The sequence below is a fragment of the Larimichthys crocea genome, chromosome VIII (genome assembly GCF_000972845.2).
Source record: "Larimichthys crocea isolate SSNF chromosome VIII, L_crocea_2.0, whole genome shotgun sequence".
Lineage (NCBI taxonomy): Eukaryota > Metazoa > Chordata > Actinopteri > Sciaenidae > Larimichthys > Larimichthys crocea.
Window position 1 is genome coordinate 1,860,016 of NC_040018.1, and position 22,379 is coordinate 1,882,394.

The following is a 22,379-nucleotide window of genomic DNA, read 5'->3' on the forward strand; positions in this document are numbered from 1 at the left end:
TCTCTCCGAGCTCTAGGAAAGAAAGGAAGGAAGCCACAGCAAGGCAGTGAGGCTCAAACCAACTGAGGAGAGATGGATGGTGGGGGGAGGGACTGGAGCAAGAGCGCTGCTTATTGGTAGGCTGTGGTTCTCTCTCTCTGGATGGATTGACTTAGCACGGATCGAATTACACCATTTGCCGTGCATTAGTTTGTTTTTCTCTCAAGCCAGGAGAAGTTGATTCACTACGACGCGCTCAATATTTTTTTTGAGGATTACAGCAACACAAAAGGATACAAAATAACCAATACAGATGAGGTGAGTTCCTTGTCGCTACGTGGATATTACTTTGTTGCGCCGCATTACGCAGTGAAAGTCAAGGGGGAAACTAGAGAAGTCTTTACTGGGATAAAAAAAATAAAAAAAATCTTCTGACCACGTCGCTATGCTGCTCTGCAAAACTGATGGTTGCATGACAGAAATAGTTCAGGTCGGGGTTATTTTGACTTCAGTACAGTATTCTATTCATTCATTGCTTTTTTTCCAACACTGGCACCATTTACGTGTCCGTTCTGCTCGGAAAGCGTCTCTCCAGCGCTCATAAAGGGGGTAAAGCAAATCTAAACTGTTTACTCACCTCTTTCTTTGTGAGACACTTCACCCTCCTATTGAAGCTGTCACAAATCCTTACATTAAGTTCTATAGTGGCACAATTAAACCATGTATCAGACGGATGCATGCAAAGTTGTCTAAGCAGTGTTTATTAGGATATACAAGCAGAGAGAGGAGTTGTGTGCGAATCTATTTTTTTCTATCCTGGTGGATATGTGCTTTATCACGCTCCCCGGTCAATCCACACGCCCTCTATTATTTCATATCAGCGTTAAAAATCAATGATTGTACATGAAGTCAGAGCGCGGCGTAGTAAGGATTGCGCGTCGTTAATGTTTATGTCTTTTCCCTCTGGTTTCTAAAGTTAATAGTAGTGGAAAGGGGCTGGTGTATTGCTGTATGAGGGAGGGGGCTGTGTGGTCGTGGCAGAGCTTTGAAGATCAGTCATCAGAGCGCAAAGGGGGGACGGACGCAGTCAAAATGGTCATATGTGGCGAGCGGAGCTGAAATCTGTGCGCAACTGGATAAAAAGCGAAAAAGTCGGGTTCGGATGGAGCGCAAAATTACAGGAATATTACATGCTGGGTGTTTTCTCTTAAATGGATTACCTAAGGAATATGATATTCAGTCGGAATGCCCCATTCATGAGTGAATTCGGATACTCAAGGTAGGTGTCCACGATGATTTTTAATTATTGATAAAGTGTATTTGTTTCCGTTTTTAGGATGTGTTCTATTATTAAGATGGACCTTGGGTTTAAGAAAGGACACACATCACTACTGGTTTATATTCTAACCAGCGATACTTTGTGAGCAGAGGCTACATACAGGGGAATCAAGTAGATTTCCAAAGTGAAATATATCAACATTAAAAACAGAGGTGTTCACATAGAAGAGGACTGTCCGGATCTGAAATCAGAGCCACACCAGCTTCTGTTGGTTTTTAACAGCCCTTTCTTTCATGCAGAGCAGTGTCCTTATTTTTCTACAGTTTCAGACACAATCGCCAATATCTTCCATTGTTTATTGTTCAGAGTTGTGTTTAGGGCGTGGATTTGTTTTCTTACATCTGACATCACAAAAAAAATTAACTTCGAGTAAAGATAACGTGCACATGATTGGACGATTGAACATATCATTAAACAATAAAAGATGAGTGAGACGCGCAGTTTGACTTGATGGTTGTTGACTGCTCACTCCGTGGTGCTTTTAATCGATTTAATACATTCCAAATTTCATTATGGTATCTTTTTTTTAATATATCGGATAATAAATTGAAGAAGCGCTCGTAACCTTTTTTGGAGGCAGAGCAGCGCCGAGAGCCCAGCCCCGTGCATGCATTAAAGGTGCTGTGTGGAGGCAGTTAAAACGCAAGCCCCATCACTGTCACTCCACCGCTGTCCCCCGCGTCTTTGTTGTCTTTTGTATGAGTCCTACATGTGAGCTAAAGGGGTCTGAAAAGATTTACCACGGATAAAACTTGAATGCCTTACGCCCCAGTCTGCACAATGCAAGCATTAGAGCCCGGGCTGCTGCACGGATTGTGTGCGCAAAAGAGGAGCGGAAGATCCTCACGCAAAACTTGAAAAATGAAGGAAGGGAAGAATAAAAAAAAAAGAGAGACAACCAGAATGGTTATTTTGTTTCACTAGTATGCGTTTAGCCTAAGTGTGAGTATAGGTTAGAGTAGTTTTAGGAATACTGCGTCTCAGTATTTAAGAAATTTTGGCCAAATGAAGATAATGGAGATGAACCACAGCAATCAAAGGGATTATTATAAAGTTGTCACCACACACTCAAAAAGGACAAAACTGTGCACTTAGATTTAATTTCAGTTTCTTTGTGGTCAAAATTTTATTGTCGCTTTCCTCGAACAAGTTCAACCCCTTGACAGAAATAAAGACAGATCAAATTTGTTTAAATAACATAAACCAGATGTGAAGGATCTTGGTGGTCTGCCCTCTGTCTCAGACATAGAAGAAACCCGGATAAGTTATTAAAACTACAAATCTGATATTGACAGGAGCACCGAACTTCAGCCAGGTCAAACATCAGAACCATCCGTGGGTTCCCTTGACAGCACAGCTGGCTGGTGTGCCTCATTCCGCCTCACTGGTCATGGGGTCAGAACTCAGCGACCAGAACGGTCACCGTTAACCTCCACTACAGCCGGCCGTAACCCCGGAACAACCGTCATTAAACCATACAGCCCTATGGTTGCCCTAAACTGCTGCTCGGAAATCAGACTGCTCAGTGCTAAATTGGCTGAGCAGTAAAAAGTTTGACCCTGTGTGCAGCATTTGGAGTCAAGATGTTTATATAGTTTGCTTTGTTCCCCCCCAGAACCCCCTTTTAGGAGCCCCCAGAACAGCTCTCCTGAACGAAGGTCCACTGACCGGGGGTGGGGCTCTATTGTGTTGACTTGCCCAAAGCCCCCTTTGTTTTTCGGTCACACCTGCAGCTCAGTCCCTTTGTGCTCTACTATAGAAGTACTGCTGAGAACAGCCTTTCTCCTGTTTCACTCCTCCTCTTGCCAAGGTAGAGAAGAAAGGGAGGGAACCTCGGTTTAGGGTGGCACAGCCCTCTTCTACTGCCAAATCTCTGAAGCAACAAGTCCAACCAAGCCCCCCAGATGTGATCCTTAGGTAAACAGCACACGATTAGGGGTAGTAGTTATTACTGAAGTGGGAAAAGGAGTAGTAATCATTTCTGGGCCTGTGTGGCTGCTTTAATCATCTGGCTGGCTCGCTTTCCCGTGTGGCTGCATCTTGATTACTTTCTTAGAGCCACAGTTGAGAGTTGAGACAACAATGTTATAGGACGCATCCAGTTTTGGACAGTCACGCATGCTTAAACACTCGCTTCAACATACATACACCAGTGAAACGCCCGAAACCAAACTCCAACTATCTGATTTCCTTCGCCGTTTGGTTTACAGCTCAGTATGCTGCATGATGACAAGTCAAGCAGCCTCGAGCAGCTGCAGCCATTGTTCTGCCGGGATTGCATCTACACACAACTTTCACAAACCTCACGCACTGCTGTTGTTTGCCATCCTTTTATTAGTCCTGATTCTTCCCAGTAGGACTTCCCTTCAAAAACGCATCCATCCAGTAGTGCGGTGGGGGAGGTTATGGCTGACATATGCCACTAAAAGCACAGCTAAAAGGATAATATGTGTTAATCTGTCATTTTAAGCATTTTAAGCTTGGAACACTAAATCTTCAGCTGTAACTACCAAAATTGGGATACAAACCCCTACACCCACCATCAGTAGAAATAGCAATCCAGCAGAACCCTTCCCCCTCTCTCCTCCCCATGTTAAACACCATGGTCCTGAGCCAACAACATCAGCACGAGAAGTGCGTGGTTGTAGGACATTGAAAAGCCTGTAATAACAGAGGTAGAGTGAGGCCAGGCTGAATGGCACTGAGTTGCGTGACAAGCCCAGCGTCTCTAGGCTTGTTGAGGCCTATATGTGCATGCACACACACACACCCACACACACACACACACACACACACACACACACACACACACACACTGGAGGGCAGGAACCAGAGAACGAAAAGAAATAGTCAATAGAAAACATGCTGGGCTCACTAGAGATTGAGAAGTAATTTTAGATCGCTGACCTCTGGATGTCTTCTGTTTCTGTTTTACATTAAAGTTTCTAAGGAAAGCCTTCGCCTCCACAGTACGGCTATTACCACGCAAGGAATCATGGGAGATCTGAGCCTGAGCTTCTGCCTCTGGTTGGAGTGTTTTTCTCCTGAATTGTTTAGTGAAGGAGAATGGCGGAGAAAAAAAAGCATGTGTGTGCTCATGAAGAGGAGATACAGAGCAGGACTCTAAATTCTGACAACCAAGGAAATGATTTACCTGTGAACACGGCCAAGTTGGGTCTAGAAGCACAGCCTGCAGCCTGTACGATAGCACTAGAGAATTGAAATTTGGAGCTCAGTTTATTTACCTTTCATAGCTCCTCTCTCTTTTTTTTTTTGCCCCTATTGTTGTGCGGTTGGTATCTTTTCGTGTCCCAGGCATCTCCTAGAAACTCTGCAATTTATTGCTTGGGTTTTAATACAGCACCTCTCTTCGTGTGAGAACGCCTGAACCGGGCAGTAAAAAAAAAAAAAATAGCTGTGATGCTTTTATGGAACACCACTGTCTCTCTTTGCAGAGCGGTATCATCACTTCTCATTTTGATTAAGTTGTTGACAATTGTATAGATCTGTGTGCATAGATCTGTGGATCGTTAGTATCCTGAGATTCATTTGTATGTAGATTAGAGTATAGGGACTCCTCCGGGATCGCTGATTTTGTAGTTATAGGAAGAGAACGCAACCTCTTAGCCTTCATACTATTTTGTCAAAACATCAAGCCCGTAATTTAACTATTACGTGGACTAATTGAGATGAACCATTGTTTTGTCCAGGCCTCGCATTACTCAGTTATAATGACATTGCTCTTTCAAAGGCCTCAGTATCCCACAGAGTACTTAATAGCAATGATTACACACTGTTGATGACTAAAACACGCTGGCATTCCTTCTCCACCACTTCCATTCTTTCTAGTGACAAATCATCATACAGTAACTGCTCGGACTAAAATTGGATTATTGGTTACTGGAAAACACATTGTGCACTTGTAAGCTTCAAAGTAGTGCGATCAATTTGTATGTTATGTAATCCACGTACGTTGACCAGAGGCTGACATGCTGATGTACTGTGTATACTCATGCCGCCTAATTCTCCACTTGACGACCAGGTGTGTTAAAGCTCATTTAGAAATATTTTAAAAGCCCAAGGTGACCAGATTGTGTTTTATAAACTTCTCCCATGGCTACAGTGATGTGGGATGTGGTAAAGTCCATAGATTGCCTTTGCTGGCTGCTGATCTGCCATGCTTCCTGTGTGGATCAATCAAAGCACTAATGGCTTGGCAGGCAGGGCTCACAGACAGCACTGGAGCAGGTGTGCTTTGGGGCTAATTGAAAAATGAGTCAATACCGTGTGTGTGTGTGTGTGTGTGTGTGTGTGTGTGTGTGCGTGCGTGTGTCCGTGGGCACACATGCATCAGTCTTTGCATTACCCTGTTTGAAAGAGTGATTATGTATGTGCAGCCATGTGTGTGTGTGCGTGCATGCATGCGTGTGTGTGTGTATCCCAGTGTGCTCCCAGCTAATCCATCCCTCTGCCTGTGTGACGTCTCCCGGTAAATTGTTTATATCCGTTCAGGCTTTGCCTGCATGAATAATTTGTTTGCCTTATAAATATTTGAATGTACACCGATCATTAATATGCACAGACACAGACTGTCTCTAAAGCACTCCTCCACGCACTAACATACACAGTAAATCGCTGCCACTCCCCCCAATAAATTATTACCAATGTAGTTGGTGGTATGTCATGTCTACAATCAGATTCTGTACAAACTACTGTACACAAAATTCACTACTTTGTCAAAACAACTGACTAGATCCCCATAACACAAAGATGAGTGAATCACTGCACTGCAATAAAGCACACCAGCCCAGAGGAAGGAGCTAGAGCAATAACAGCCAGCAGAACGCTAATAGAAGTCAGCTAAGGTCAGAGCAGAGGCTACACTAGTGATGGTGATGAAGTTGCAATGTGCTGATTAGTGTTGAGCCTGGCCCAGGACAAACCAATCAGAGCACAGATGTACAGAGACAGCAGGCCCGCCACGTTTCTAACAGAGTGGACTTCCGCTGCATCCAACACACACCGAGACACCCCACCAGTCAGTTGGCTGACCTTCCCTTAGACAGCAGATGCAGTGAGAGGTAGAGGGGAAAACGCCAAGCACTGCCACTGAGAGCTCAGTCATCAATAAGCCAAAGAGGGCATTATGTGTGCCTTATGTTTGTATTTTACTAACATAGTGGGTATTTTTGGAAAAAAAAATTTTGTCACTGTTAAACGAAAAGTTAGGATTTGGCTCCTGAGCAGCAGTGGGTTAAATGCAACACGAAACATTTTACGTGTAAAGCAATGTCAAGCATGTTTTTTTTTTTATGTGTGTGTGTTTTCAGGTAACATCTCCACTAGTGTGAAACAGGAAGTGTTGTCTGTGAGCAGCCATGGGCCAGAGAGCTGCGCTTCTGCTCAGTGAGCTGCTTCTGCTGCTGCTGACAGCCTCACGCACTCTCCTCGCAGTCAGCTTCCCAGAGGACACCGTACCCCTCGACGTCGTTGACGCACACTGTGAGTACACACACACACACACACACACACACACGCAAATAAACTCTGCAGAAACTGGGTAGGAAGAGATTACAATTACTGCAACGTCACTGAAAAAGTCAACTATCCTTAATGTGCTTCTTTTTTCTTTTCTTTTTTTTTACTCACTCCAGTCACACACGGAATAAAAATAAATCGAAGCAGTCTTCTTCTTCTAGTCGTGTCAGCAGTTCAGACACTAGCATGCCATAACCATAGTAATAAAATCAATCTGCTGTATGGTCAGTTGTAGCATTAAGTGGATTTCATTTTCATCTCTGTGATGTACTGGAGGAACAGAGATGTGCTGACACAGGCAGCCATTATCTAACGCACAAACACAACACAATGACACACGGATATAATTAAACAGAATATACAGTAGGTATTTGTACTGTACCATTAACTTAATTGCAGGGGGATTTGTATAAAGCACACACACAGCATATTTATTTCTAATCAGAGCAGTCAAGTTAAATGTAGCAAGAGGGGAGGGGAGGGTTTATCTGTGCAAGATTCTCATCCTCTACAGCTAGTTTCCCATAAATAGCGTGTGTACGTGTGTGTTATGTCTTCACAGTTGCACGGAGGTACCCTGTGTTCAGAGGCAGGCCCTCTGGCAACGAGTCACAGCATCGCCTTGACTTTCAGCTGATGACCAAGATACAGGACACTCTGTTCATCGCTGGCAGGTAAACTCACACGCACACCACCTCTCCTCCCTCTTTCTGTTTCACACATCCCCTGCACCAATACACTCAGTCACTCCTTGGCAGGTAAACAGTGGCATAAGGGGGGGAAAAAGCTCTTAGTGTTATTGGATCAGTGGCTTCTAGGCCTGCATTTGATGTATATGGCCAGTATTGATCCAAGAAAGGCGTCTATCATGTCGGCCTGACGCTCTGTCAGGGATTTCTTGGCATCTTTACATATCTTTTTGGTATTTATGGGCACTGGGATTAATCTGACCGCCAGCACTAATATTGTAGCAGGAAATCACTTTGACATCAACAGTATAAAACTCCCACCTCTGGAGCCTCTGTAATCACCACCACATGTATCACTGTTGGCAAGTGGATCCTCCTGTTGTCAGATTGGGGTATTCACATGTTTTTACTCAAAGTGAAGCAAAATCCTATTCTCTATGGGCCAATAAAATTTCATCTTCGCCGTTTTTATTGCGTTTCTTTTCCCAAATAATCGGCGTATAATCAAAACAATAAGTGGTTGTCATGTAAAATTAGATAGCAGAGGAGATATTCAGGTTTTCATGTAACACTCACAGTTGCATAAAACCAGAATTCATTCTCCATTTACGTTTAGTCACATCATTTTCAGCATTTACAGGTTTTTGACAGGAAATTACACAATGTTATAAAAAGAGAAGATTGATTTAAACCCACTTAGATTGTAATTTGCCGCAAACCAAAAGGTCGTGTGTTTCCTGCTGTGAGAAGAGGCTTAAACCATAGTAAATGAACTGAATGTAAAACTCACAAATGTTTGCTAATATAAGTTTTAAAAATAAACACTGGAAAAAAACAGATTTATATTTTAAAATAGAAAAATTGTATATAGATTTTATATAAGAATGTCCTTGGTTGTGCTGTATCACTGAGCTGTGTGTTTTGTTGTCTGTCCGCAGAGATCAGGTGTACCTCGTCAGTCTGAGAGAATCCTACAGGAATGAGATCATTCCTTACCGGGTAAGATTCTCACCACAAGCTGCTCTCTCAATCCACAAACACTAAAAAAGGGCTCTATAGAAAATACAGAGCCATTCATCACACACTGGACAGTTTGTAAAATGAGAGAGTGGAAAATGGAGGACAGTGTGTGTATGTGTGAGAGTCAGTGTGTGTATGTTTAGTGTGCTGCCAATATGTCTAATGCTCCGTGTCGTATTTTACAGAAGCTTACATGGCGATCGGGCCAAGCTGACAAAGAGATGTGTGCCGTCAAAGGAAAACACAGAGTACGTATTTAAAAATCTTTGACCGCGCACCTTTTGTTCTGCATCGCACCACATGAACAAAAACTTAAACTGTGAGCAGAGAAACTGGCTGTCTCTCATCATGTCGTTACATGTTGTGCGTCTGTTTTCAGGATGAGTGCCACAACTTCATCAAAGTACTGGTTCCCAGAAACGATGATCTGGTGTTCATCTGTGGTACCAACGGCTTCAATCCCATGTGCAGATACTACAGGGTAAGTATCCAGTGCCATTGCTTTGGATAAAAGCGTCAGTTAAATGACCAAATTTATATGTAAATGCCTGCCATAACTCACACACACACACACACACACACACAAACACAACTAGTATTATTTAAATGTCCTTAAATTTGTTTAACACACCCTTTATTTTAGTTTTAAATAAATTTGACTGTATTCAATGGACTGATTCATGTGCATGCTAGTGTTTCTTTTCATGATGTCCCTTGACAAAACTCCTTTAACGTGTGGGTGATTGCTGTGTTCCCTTCAGCTGGATAACCTAGAGTTTGATGGCGAGGAGATCAATGGACTGGCACGATGCCCATTTGACTCCAAGCAAACCAACGTTGCCCTTTTCGCTGGTAAGGGTCTCTCACACACACACACACACACACGCCCACATGCATAGTTAGTCTTGCTGAAGAAGAACTATTGCGTTCCTACTTATGCTCCCATTATCACCTCTGTGTCTTTGCCACAATAAAACTCTGCCTACAGCGATAACAAGTCAGCCAATTAGGCCTGACAAACAAAGAAACAACAAAGCATTAAAGAGCAGTGTATCCTAGCTTATGCTTACTGTATGCCTTTTTTTTCCTCCAGAGGGGAAGCTGTATTCTGCAACTGTAGCTGACTTCCAGGCCAGTGATTCGGTCATCTATCGCAGTATGGGTGATGGATCAGCCTTGAGGACCATCAAATATGACTCCAAGTGGCTGAAAGGTAGATGAGTACCTCTTCTACACCGTCAGTCTGTATTTCGTTCTCCCTCTTTGTTTTTTCTGGAGAAACATGTGTCTACCAGCTAAATGCCCACGGTGCCTTTGCATGGTGTATGTATGTACGTTGGCTGTCAGGGCTGTTTTTCGAGTGATAGAGAGCTCTCCTGCCTTGCCAAGTTCCATGGGGATAAGGCCTGTTCTCTCCCAGGCAATCTAGGTCACCCCCAGTCATATACAGCCTTGTACAAATCCCTGAAATATTCAACGTGCACAGGGGTGGTGACGGTGCAGAAATACACTTCAACTCTCTGCCTCTGTCTCTTCCTCAGAACCTCATTTCCTGCATGCAGCCGAGTATGGGAATTATGTGTACTTTTTCTACCGGGAGATTGCTGTGGAGCACAGCAATCTGGGCAAGGTAAGACAGTGCACCTGCCGTTTATAACGCATTACATATTCCACACAGCTACAGTATGCAGGATTTATCCCAAAAAAAAAAAGGCTTACACCTCCCTCAGTGCATGTGTTTCTGCCACAAATAGCCCCGGTGGTAATAGGGCCCATTCAGGCGATGACAGTACATCGCATTTGAATACGCAAGGAATTTCAACAGCCAATGTTTTCTGGGAGTGTTTGACTAATGTAAAACCATTACACAGTCAGAGGATTTGTGTCTTGCGGAAATTGCGCACTCTGTGCCTGCCTCTCCATATGACACACATATGCAGAGGGCATTAGTTCTACGGTTGAGGCCAACTTTAGCTTTGACCATGCCTCATCTCATCCTGAGCTGGTCTGGCCAAGCCGCAGGAAGCCAGCATCCTCCATCAGCAAACCAGCCAATAAATATTTCAGCCCTACTAATGCTTGTGTGACACCTGGCCTCAGATGGAGGTTTGCACTGGTAAATTATTAAAAATGTCAAAGCCAACTGCTTCACACACTTCATTTATACGCTAAGCCTTTGTAATATGTACAATCAAACACACATTCACATGGTGCTGCATTAGGCCATTGGGTGTTTTTTTTTATTTAATGTTTGCTCCAATCACAGCGAACAATCCACACACAAAGTTAGAAATGAGAGTGTGTTTGTTAAGTCATCTGTAGCATTTTGCTACCGGATGGGAAATGCATTATTCAGCACGATGAAGTGTTTTTAGTGACGTTCACTCAGCTGCCTTCCTCTTCCATCCACTCTGTCCTCTATTAAACCCCTGCTCCCCACAGGTTGTGTATTCTCGTGTGGCCCGGATCTGTAAGAACGATGTCGGAGGGTCACAGCGAGTGCTGGAGAAGCACTGGACGTCTTTTGTGAAGGCGAGGCTGAACTGCTCCGTGCCAGGGGAGTCTTTCTTCTACTTCGATGTGCTTCAGTCCATCACTGACATCATCAACATCAACGGAGTTCCCTCTGTGGTGGGAGTGTTCACGACACAGATGAACAGGTGAGCCAAGGATCCTGGGTCCAGATTTTGAATTAACCGATGCCGAGGACAGACATAAGAAATTTAGAAGTGATGTAACATTCGATGTAATTCTTCCTCTACAGTATCCCAGGGTCAGCAGTGTGTGCCTTCTCCATGGCCGACATCGAGAAAGTATTCTGGGGTCGGTTCAAAGAACAGAAGACCCCTGACTCTGTGTGGACGCCATATCCAGAGGAGAAGCTGCCCAAACCTCGGTAAGGATTTTAAACATGGCTTCTGTTAGAGCCCATGGGGCATGACTCAGCTGTTTACCACCTGTCATTTGCCCCCCTTTTCTTAACCCTTCTTTGTCCAGGTTAAACCCAATGCAATCAAATCTTTTTCACTAATAAGGGACCAAGTTATTAGCTTTGACCCAGCACACACATTCGCCATCTGCTGATGATTAAATAATTAATTTAACATAATTAAACGGCTTGCATTTTTAACCTGTTTACAGTCAGCACGTATATATGTGGCCCAGCCCTGTGTCTAAAACACAAAGTCCATGAAGGACCTCATTACCTAAATCATTAATGGAGGATAACCATGCATATGTATATTTTATGTTTCCAGCTGAGGCCTTTTTGTGATCCTAATAAGCACCTGCTCCTCACCCCCACCCCGCCCCCTCCTCTCATTGCACTTTTCAACCATTTCAATACACGTTATTATTACTCCCTGGTGTGTGATCGTATGGGTTGATCTTTGACCTTTTGCCCTCTATGCGTGTGCACCCTTCATTCTAGACCCGGGTGCTGTGCAGGTCACGGTCCAGCTGCATCCTTCAAGAGCTCCATCGAGTTCCCGGACGATACCCTGCAGTTCATCAAGTCCCACCCCCTCATGGACACAGCTGTGCCTTCTATTGGGGATGAGCCATGGTTCACCAAGACTCGCGTCAGGTAAATGCAGACACACATTAGGGATACTTCAGTTTAGATGTTAAATACCTTCATTGAAAATGTTTTGGTTAACTAAATATGCTAAAGTTACATCAGTGTTTAATGCAGATCATCACAAGCAGTTCTTGAACTCTGCTGAATCAAACTGATATTACAATGTGATGAAAGAATAAGTAAACAAGACTGAAAAGTGTGACCAAGCATCTGATGCAAGCTTCCAGTTCCCAATACTTTTGAAACCTTCAGGTCAGTACTGAAAAAGAAAAACAGTCTGACCTTTAGTTACTCAAAGAGCTGAAGTGATTTATGTATTCAAAGTGGCTCCTACTTTTAATGGAATAACCCCTACTGTGAGTAACACATGCTTCTTTGCTGTGTGTGAAGGTACAGACTGACAGCACTGGCTGTGGACAATGAAGCAGGACCTCACAAGAACTACACAGTGGTGTTTATCGGGGCTGAATCAGGGGTCGTCCTCAAGATTTTGGCGAAGACTTCCTCCATGTCCCTGAATGACAGCCTGCTTTTAGAGGAGATAGATGTCTTCAACAAGGCAAAGTAGGGATACACGCACTTTTCACCCCATCTCTGTCTGCTTCTGTTCTCTTTTTCTCTTCCTCTTCTTTCTTCTGGCTGTGGAGTCAGCAACTCTTAAAATGAAGTTCCTGGCACAGATGGCATAGTCTGTCTATCTGCCTGTTTTCTGTGCATCCACAGTACTTGTGGTTTCATTTTTTTGTGTGCTCATTTGTGGATGCGAACAAACACACGGCGGTGTGCCAGAGGTTAAAATCCTGTTAAATTGTGAGAAAAAGCTTTATGTGACTTCTCCACCTAACAAGTGATTAAATCTAGTGAGACTGAAACAGGAGACCGACTTATCTGATAAACCTCTGATCAGGTTTCTTGCTTCCCTTCCCAGGTGCCTGTCTAACCATGAGGATGACAAGCGTGTCCTCTCGCTGCACGTGGACAAAGACGCACACAGCCTGTATGTCGCCTTTTCAAGCTGTGTCATCCGCATTCCCCTGAGTCGCTGTGAAAGGCATTCTTCCTGCCACAAGTAAGAGACGTGCTAATGCACATGTAGCGGGGGGGGGGGGGGTTAAAATGTACTTTGTACGGGCCGGTCATAGGTTTGACTTTATTGTTCTGTTGTTCAGTAAATGTCATAAAAGGAACGATAACAGCTTATGCCTTGTGGTTAATGTTCAGTCAGTCACAAATGATTGTGAAGTGCACTTCCCAGAAAAATTTAACCCGGTGGTCTGATGTTGTGTGTGTTTGTGTGGTAAACAGGTCCTGCATTGCATCAAGGGATCCTTACTGTGGCTGGAAGCCTCACGGAGCCTGTGAGAGGATACAGCCTGGTGTTTTGTGAGTTCAAGCCTCAGCTGCAATATAAAGTGCAAATACAAGAGATGAGATAACAAGATTTTTTGTGCCACCCTTTTATTAATCTTTACCTATGTCTTTGTTGCTTTATTTTTAGGACTGAATATGAGCAGGACATTGAATTAGGAAACACGGCCCACCTGGGAGACTGTCAAGGTACGAATCTCATCTCCATGCCGTCCATCCCGAGGCATACACAAACACACAAATACACATACACAGACACACACAAATGAAACACAAACTCATCTCTCAACACACCATGAGCCTGCACACTCACACCAGTAACCACTCCAGTAACTTGCCCCTACATAAGTCTATGTGCAGTATTAACACACACATCTGCATACAGTACATGGCCACCTGTAACTTACACCGCCTGTGAGGCAGAAACATGGACATGTACAATTAAGGGTCACGCTCAGCTGGTGCAAATTGTAGAGGTCTTAAGATTTCCGGTGGCAGAAAATGTGCTTTAACTGATTGTACTTTAAAAAAAAACTGCCTCTTCATTTGTACCAACTAAACATGACCTGGGCTGAACCTCAGTATTGATCAGAACCAGAGGGCTTTTAGTCACTCCAGTGAGGCGACACTACTAGCGAGTGCTTTATATCTTTATTATAAAACCAACCAAACTGCACTCTTGGTGTCTCTTAGGGATTTTAATTTCTACTTCTGAATTCCCTTATACTGATTTCTTGTTCTTTTAATTCTTTTAGCGTTTTTGGGCACTACATCAGCGCCAGATTACAAATCATTTGGCGACCCTACCTCTGGTTAGTTTGATCTTTTACTCAAATGGTTTCTTTCCTTGAGTTCAGCATCTCCAACCGTCTTTCCACCACTGCCACCATTCATCTTTTCTTACCAAGCACCTTCCTGAATGCTAATGTCACCTGTTTCATTTTCATCGTCACAGACGACAGGTTCACCAGGCGACATCGGCCTAACACAGATTCAGTTCCTACTTTTCACTCATCACTTCCTGTTCTGAGCCCTCCTCCCTCTTGCATGCCCACCCACCATTCCTTGGCATCCTTACTGTTGTGTACCAACTCCTCTTTGGACCTTAGTATCCTCTATTTTCCCTGTTTCAAATTGTCTGAAAAAAAGTACTTTCATTGGTCTGTGAATGTGAAAGCACAACATTTTGTTAAAGGTTAACTGTGGTTTATTGACTATTTTTTCAGACACTAATCTTACAAATTACCCATTGCCCATGCCTACTAACCGGGATGATAACAGTATGCTTTACCCACGTCTGCACAGTTTGTTAACAATTTGTTTGTCACCACAGACATGGAGTTTTCATCAGCGCCAGTCACTGTCCACCCCAGTGAGCCCATACACCCCCCAGTACTCATACCCACTCAGAGCCCCAGCTCTGGACCTGGTCCAGAGCTCTACGGCTCAGGCTTTGTGCTGCAGGATGACCCAGCCACCTCCCATTCTTTAGACTCTATCCCAGGGGGGCAAGAGGGTAAGGCCCACAGGGAGGCAGCCAGCATGCTGCATTGAGTCTAATCTGATAGCTGCCAACATCTCTCACTAAGCCACACAAATGTGAATCTACACATAGACTCACATATGCAAACACACACGTGCATACAATGGCAGCTATTTAGGATTTCCATTAGATAACATGGCAGATTTTAATGTAGTGTCTTTCTTTTACTAAACAGACATTTCCATACATAATTTGTTACTATACATATTATTTTCATGTTAGAATTAATTGTTTTCTTTTCTCTAAAATGTATTTTTCTTATGTTTCTTTCTTTCTTTCTTTCTTTTAATATATTTATTCCCAATTTTCTAATCATTAAGCCTTACCCTCACGCATCCCCTTTTGTTTCTTTAAAATCTTTTGTTTGGATTTATCTTCTGTCTCTGCCAGTATAGATTTTTTTTAATACTAGCATTAGTAAAAGTTTTCCCTGACTGGTAGATCATTGACTGGGCCTGCTCTGCCACATCACTGTTGTGGCCACACAGTGGATGACTAACTCTTTCAATGTCTGTGGTTACTAACAAACTTCCAGTAGAGCAGTAGCTACAGGATCTCAACACCTGGAAGGCAAGCACTGCTTTTCTTTCCTTTGAACAACTTCATGCTGGTTGATCTCTTGTGCGAAAAAATTGATTTGGTTTTCTATCTCAGATAAGAGTGCACTCCTAACCCTTTGGTATCGGTTAAATGCATGACAAAAAGCCTCTAGTGGAACGTGGATCAAGGCAACACTTGATGTCTTCCCTCCTGAACTAACATAGCACTACTATTTCTAGATGGGGAAATGGATGTGGGTACCTAACAGCTTCTGCCAATGTTCACCATATTTCTTCGTCATCTGGGTTTAGATGAATAGAAATGTGTCAGTATTTATGAACTTTGGTTGTGGTTGACTGACTACCTTGTATGGGAGGGATGTGTGAAAGCAGAAACTCATGCATGATTGTGTTCAAACACAAACATGCACAATTTTGCTGTTCAATGGGGAGGGATGCTTCACTGAGCGCTTTGACTCTTTTAACCAGGGGGTTAACCAATACCTCACTGTTTTGTAGGTGTTTGGGATATCCAAGCAGGCGAGACCAACCAGATGGTCCACATGAACATCCTCATCACCTGCGTGTTTGCTGCTTTTCTCATGGGCGCTCTCCTGGCTGGTCTGATTGTTTTCTGCTATCGAGATTCATTCCTCCGTAAGCCAAGACGTGTCCACAAGGATGCAGAGTCGGCACCGTCCTGCTCAGACTCCACTGGAAGCTTTGTCAAGCTCAACGGCCTCTTTGACAGCCCTGTAAAGGTACAGCCATAAAACACAGCTCCATCAAAGTTTTGTGTGGGGGAGAGTGATTGAACACAATGATTGAAGATGTGTAACTGTGTCTAATGTTGCTCTTTTGATTTGTTGTCACATTCTCAGGAGTACCAAACCAACATCGATTCTCCCAAGCTGTACACCAATCTGCTGAGCAATGGCAAAGACCTGAATGCACCCAACAGTGACACCAAGACCATGATCCTACGGGACGGTTGTCAACCCCCGGAGCTGGCTGCTCTGCCAACACCTGAGTCAACCCCTGTGCTTCAGCAGAAAGGCCTGCAGCCCATCAAAAACCAGTGGGAGAGGGCTCAAGGGTCCAGTGGGCCCCGTAAGGAGGCCAACTCATCAGCCAAGAGTCCTCAGTTCCTTCCTTCTTCTCCTGCTCCTCCTAACGCCAACTCCCACCAACCTCACCTCACCCTGGGACACTCCCACATTCCGAGTGCGGTGGTCCTGCCCAATGCCACACATGAGTACCCTAATCTTGACAATGGAGAGGATACACTGCCACATTCGTCTGAAAAGAAGCTAAAGAATTCAGATTCTAAGGGAAGTAGGAAAGAACAGAAGAGGTCTGTGGATGCCAGAAATACCCTAAATGACCTTTTAAAACACCTCAATGACTCTGTGGCCAACCCCAAGGCCATTCTTCAAGAGGGATCAGGGCCCCGCCCAAGACAGCACCTCGCACTGGAGCCCATGGAGGAACTGACTGAAGTACCCCCCAGGGTGCCCAGCCGTGAGGCTTCCCTATACTCCCCCTCCTCTTCCCTGCCACGGCACAGCCCCACCAAGAGGGTTGATGTGCCTATGCCCACCACTCCTACTACACCAACGGGCAGCCTGAGCATGGGGGGCACCCTGGAGAGGCAAAGAGGGGGGTATCAACTCCATCGGAGTGCCTCTCACAGGCACTCCTTATCCACCTCACCAAATGCGGTAACCATGGGGGTTTCTGTGTCTCGCCAACACAGTATGAACAGAGGGGGTTACATTCCCCCAACACCCCCCTCCAGACTTGACTCCCATGGTGGAGTGATGGGGGCAGGAATGCACTCACCTCACCCACCCTCTCTATCCCGACAGAGCAGCTACAGTGGGCATTGCTCACTCCCTCGCACGGGGCTTAAAAGGACCCCATCGCTGAAGCCAGATGTGCCCCCTAAACCCAACGGGTTTTCACCACAGACTCCACAGATGCGAGTGGTCAACAAGTACAGTTATTAAAAGAGTATGGACACTTCTGAGTGATCTCTTGGCCTTGACTGTAGAGGTTTGAGCCCTGAGGGCTTGGGGGGTGGGGGGACTATGGATGGGGTAGGGCCTATTGTGTGTCTGTGTATCGACTTGAGGTGTGTTCCCCCTTTAAATGATATGCACATTCACTCACACTAAAAAGGGAAAATCATACATGTGGCCAAAGATACTCCTTGGGGCTTTTTTGCTCCCTACGTCTCCATCTCGCTCCCTTGTCACGGTAGCCACAGGATATGAACAGTGGACAGTGGTGAACCTGCTGCTCCCCATTATATCTGGGCTTGGGTGTCGCCCGTTCCCTTATTAGGTACGAGGTTTAGGACACTAGCTGAAGCCGCTACCTGTGCGTGTGGTACCAGATTAAAAGTGGAATACTTGAAGAATGGGTCTCATTTGTCACTGCCCTTGAGCACTGTCTTCCCACTAATGTGAACTGAACAAAGAGGAGAGGTAGGCCTTGCCTTTGTTGGTGAGATGGCTGGGGGCAGAGGAGAGGAAACTCAAAAATCATAGTGTGCGTGTTGCTTAAAGTCACAAACAGCTGAATCAAACAGCAAACGAACAAAGAAAAAGAGTGCAAATGAATGTGAGTGTGTGTGTGTGCATTGGTTGATTGTAAAGCAGGTTTGTGTAAAGGTAGTACACATGATTGGCTTTCACATTTGGTTATCAAGAGTGGTGCCACATGCCAGAGGATGCACCTTAAGACCCATCTAAGACCTAAATCACTGTCTCTCATTTCAATATCATCTGTGCTCTTGTTTGAATTCACCTGAACCGATCCTTAACCATATTTTTGTGTCACTCTATAGCGTTTCTGGTAGGTTAGGTTAGGCTGAAGGGAAGCTGCGTGAGTGTATACTGGTATAGGGACTCTGTAACTCACTGGGAAATATTACATAGTACAATTGCTGCTATTGGTTTTAGACATGGGTGTTTGTCTTTGATTTTTTTCTCTAGCAGACTTAGACAACCATCGATACGACATCTGCTTGTGTGTGTGTGTGTGTGTGTGTGTGTGTGTGTGTGCGCGCGCGCGAGTGAGTGTGTGTTATTTCGCAGTTTTCAGCAACCAAACGCACTGTAAGAACTAATATGGGAAAACAATGCTTCTCCAGGACTGAAACCTCCCCTAACCTCCACTGCCTGTTTGTAGGAATTGTAATGGTGGTTCAAGAGACTTCTTTCTTTATGTAGCAATGGTATTAAAAAAAAACAAAAAAACATACATTTCTCATCTCATTCTATAAAGGAATTTTGAACAAAATGATTTGCCTTCATAATGTTTTACTGTGTTATTTAAAGAATTTACCATATGAAACTAAAGCAACACCAATGTTTTAGCCCATGTATATGAATTCAACATTTCAGGGCACTTTTGTTAAACTTGTGTGTCCCCTAATAGAAGAACACTAGAATTTCCCTCCTACATTAATCCTATTAAAAAAAAGAAAAAAGGTATATTAAACAGACCCTAGAACAATACATGGATGTAACACCTCTGTCATCTGCCGTGCTGGTTCTGCTGCCTGTGTTTCCTGTGCAGCTTTCCTGCGAGTGGCCAGTGTACAATCAAACACACCATTTACCAATGTGTCCAAATGAGTCATGCTGGGAATGACAAGATCCTGTATATACTTAAATATTATAAATAAGGAGTATACATATTTTTAGGCAAGTGAACCTGAATCTGTGCATTGTGTGCCTTATTCACAAAATGAACTACTACAGTATATAATATTGGCAAAGTCAATTGGTCCTCTGTATGTTATGTCATATATAAACACGTTTTATATAAGCAGGATGTGTTAGAAAATGACTACCAAATCCAAACCGAAACAGACATTCCACTTGTGAATGCTAGTTGTACAAAAGGACAGTCAAAGAAACATAAATTTGGGGGTATAAAATCAAATTTGTTGTTGAAAAGAATGGTGTTAATCCACCACATAGAGGTGCCATGCAGTGAATGTATTTTCTTGACAGTGGGATGTAGGGTGGTTAGACCTTGTACTGTGGAGCAGTCAGCTCAACGCAGCACATCCTGCCCACAGCCAATGTATTAACACAGTGTTCACGTGAAAGCCGTCTTTTGGCATTGTCGGTGGTCACGCAGAATCTGTAATTCTCCAGGATTTGCAGTGGCAGGAATTGTTTTAATTGGCCAGTAGAGACGACTGAGGGAATCATTTCTCTTAGCAATGGGTATATTATTTGGGTGACATCTGCAATCCTATCCGAGTGTCAGTTGCCTGTTTAGCCCAAAGCCGCATTTTGTTTACAAGTGATGATTGTATGTAAAGACTTTCTGCCTGTCATCTAGTGTTTGGGCTCTCTTTTCTACTCGACACATGCACACCGACATCACAAATATACACTCAACATACACTGCTCAACTGCCTTGTACATTGCAATATGAACTGGGTCTTTCTGTTGCAATCTAAATTGAAGCCTTTATATTTCAGTCTGAGCTCGGTGTATGTGCAGATGAACCGGATTTTGTCATGTAGTTTTGATTTAAATACTGTGCAACATGGCGATGCAAGGCCAGCTGTATATATGATCTCCAGAGTATTTGAGCGTGTAGATATGTTGTAAAGTTGTACTGTGAATGTGTAAATAATAATGATGGTCTTTGTTTCATGATATTTTTTGTTGATTTTTTTAACACGGCATGTATAGTTGAAATAAAACATTACTGCACAGAAAGAGCAGATTTTTGGGGGGAGTTTTTTTTAATGTCATGGCCTGGTTAGGTTTTATATGTCTGCTCCTCTTGTGTTTCTGGTGTAAGAGAGCATGACGGAGAGAGCTGCAAACGGTTCAATCAGATACTTAGTATCTTGTGAATCCAGCCATGAGAGCCATGAGATGTGTTCAGTACTTAAAGCATGACTTGGGTGGAGGGAATTGATGTGTCCAAGCTGAGCTCTGTGAGCTGACTATCAGAGACATTAAGAGTCTGCAGAATGATTAAGAGCTTTAGACTATTTTTAGAGCTGGGTTGTTTTGAAGTTCAGGGCTAACGCAGAGTCAACCACACCAGATAGCATGTGGGAAAGATTCCAAAGTAGTATGTTCCAGTAGACACCAAACATCTGGACTAACTACTGCTTAAGGCATAAGATCTGAAGCACCAATGAGCTGTAGAGGAATGCACACACACTAGCACATGCATACATTTAGATGCATGAAGCATAAACATCCATTTCATGATGTTATGCACAGATAGGCCTGTGATAAGATCAGATGCTTACAACAAAGAAAAAAGGAGTGATGGTTGGATGAAGATCACTTTTATGTGTTTCCGATTTGCGGGATGGTAAATCGTTAAATTGCCGGCTGTTTATCTCTCCAAAATACATGCACATATGATCACATGTGCTTCATCTGACGGGCATTCGTGTGGAGTTAACACAAATACAAAAACATGCAGAAAAAGATATCATTAAAACAGGATTTAGTGTTAAAACATGACAACAGGAATGCAGATGTTCACAAATTCACAAAACATGGGATGTCACAGTGGCTTGGTGGTCTAAAAACACACACCACATGACAGTAACATCACCAGCTTAAATCTAGGCCGGCGACCTTTGTTGCGTGTCTTCCTTCCCCTCTCTTTTCCCCACATTTCCTGTAGGCCCCATTCACTGCTTTTCTATCAAATGAAGCAAACATGTCCAAAACAAAAATCACAAAAAAAAACTTTTGGCATCATCATTTACCATCACCATTTTGAGTCCCAACTTTCTGCAGAAGCACAAGTCAACGTCCACGGAAACGCTTGAAGTTAAACATCGAGATTGAAAGGAAAAACAGGTTTTTATCTCACTGATCCGCACATAAAGAAGGAGTGCAGGAGGGCTCTGAGAGCGCCGCTCTTGCTTTTTTCACAGGGAGGTTATGCAGCCCTTTGGCTGTTTGGCCAGGAGGCTTTGTGGCTCATCGCTGCCGTCAGAATGTTGACACAAGTGCTCCTTCATTTGCTTTCAGCAGGACCTCCTGAAAACTCACACCTCCTAGCAACCCGGCTCTGTCCTTCTCTTTCTCTCTCTCTCTCTCTCACACACACACACACACACACACACACACACACACACACACACACACACACACACACACACACACACAAGGGAAACGTTCTCCCCTCTGGGTGTTCTAATGGGGGTTGGGGTGTGATTTGGTTGGGAATGGGGAACAACAAAGAGGCGCCTCTTGCTATTCTGATGTACATCCCATCCTCTCAATTTATCAGATGGTCTCTTTGAATTAGTGGAGGCAAATCAAACACAGCTAGTGATTCTGTAGCTGTTTCATTCACTTGTCCCTCCGCCTGGCCACACTTAGTCTCATTACTAGTGCAGACTGTTTCCCAGACAAAAAGCATGCATTTGTTGTCATGTCTGTGTGTGTCTGTGCACATGTGTGCGTGTTTATTCCATTTCACAAAGAACGGAGAAAGCAGATGCTGAAAAATAACGTGGAAGTGGAAGTGGAAACACAACAAGTTCACTCTACTAGATGCAGGAAGATGAAAGTAAATTACTAAAGTTGAAAGTATAGATTTGAATGTGCTTTGAAAGTGCAACGCTCGCACACAGACACAAACACTCCACATAACACATACAAAGTCCATTTCTCTGCTTTCTCTGCAGCATCTCTTTAGAAATTTAAGGATGGTGATTAGACTGAAAATCATCCATCTGTACTCCTTCCTGTCCTCTTTTCTTAAAAGCCCAGAG

General features: G+C 43.8%; 1 protein-coding gene and 1 long non-coding RNA gene across 9 annotated transcripts in view; one reads left to right on the plus strand and one right to left on the minus strand.

Moving 5' to 3' along the window:
* The window catches only part of LOC113746254 (uncharacterized), a 155,615-nt gene that overhangs the window by 111,472 nt on the left and 21,764 nt on the right, over positions 1-22,379 (minus strand). The window lies entirely within an intron of this gene.
* Positions 32-20,291, plus strand: sema6d (semaphorin 6D). Of its 7 annotated transcripts, none has more exons than XM_010732429.3 (20): positions 39-297; positions 6,649-6,820; positions 7,419-7,530; positions 8,484-8,544; positions 8,751-8,813; positions 8,945-9,046; positions 9,327-9,417; positions 9,659-9,778; positions 10,107-10,195; positions 11,008-11,225; positions 11,330-11,461; positions 11,996-12,151; positions 12,536-12,709; positions 13,074-13,214; positions 13,451-13,528; positions 13,644-13,702; positions 14,269-14,325; positions 14,847-15,029; positions 16,115-16,356; positions 16,477-20,291. In XM_010732429.3, exons 2-20 carry the CDS (start codon positions 6,697-6,699, stop codon positions 17,602-17,604), a joined length of 3,330 nt encoding a protein of 1,109 aa, XP_010730731.3. In that variant the 5' UTR covers positions 39-297; positions 6,649-6,696; the 3' UTR covers positions 17,605-20,291. The 7 variants fall into 7 exon arrangements, with proteins under 7 accessions (XP_027136846.1, XP_027136845.1, XP_010730731.3 ...); XM_010732437.3 differs by lacking the exon at positions 39-297 and adding an exon at positions 852-1,258; XM_010732446.3 differs by lacking the exon at positions 14,847-15,029.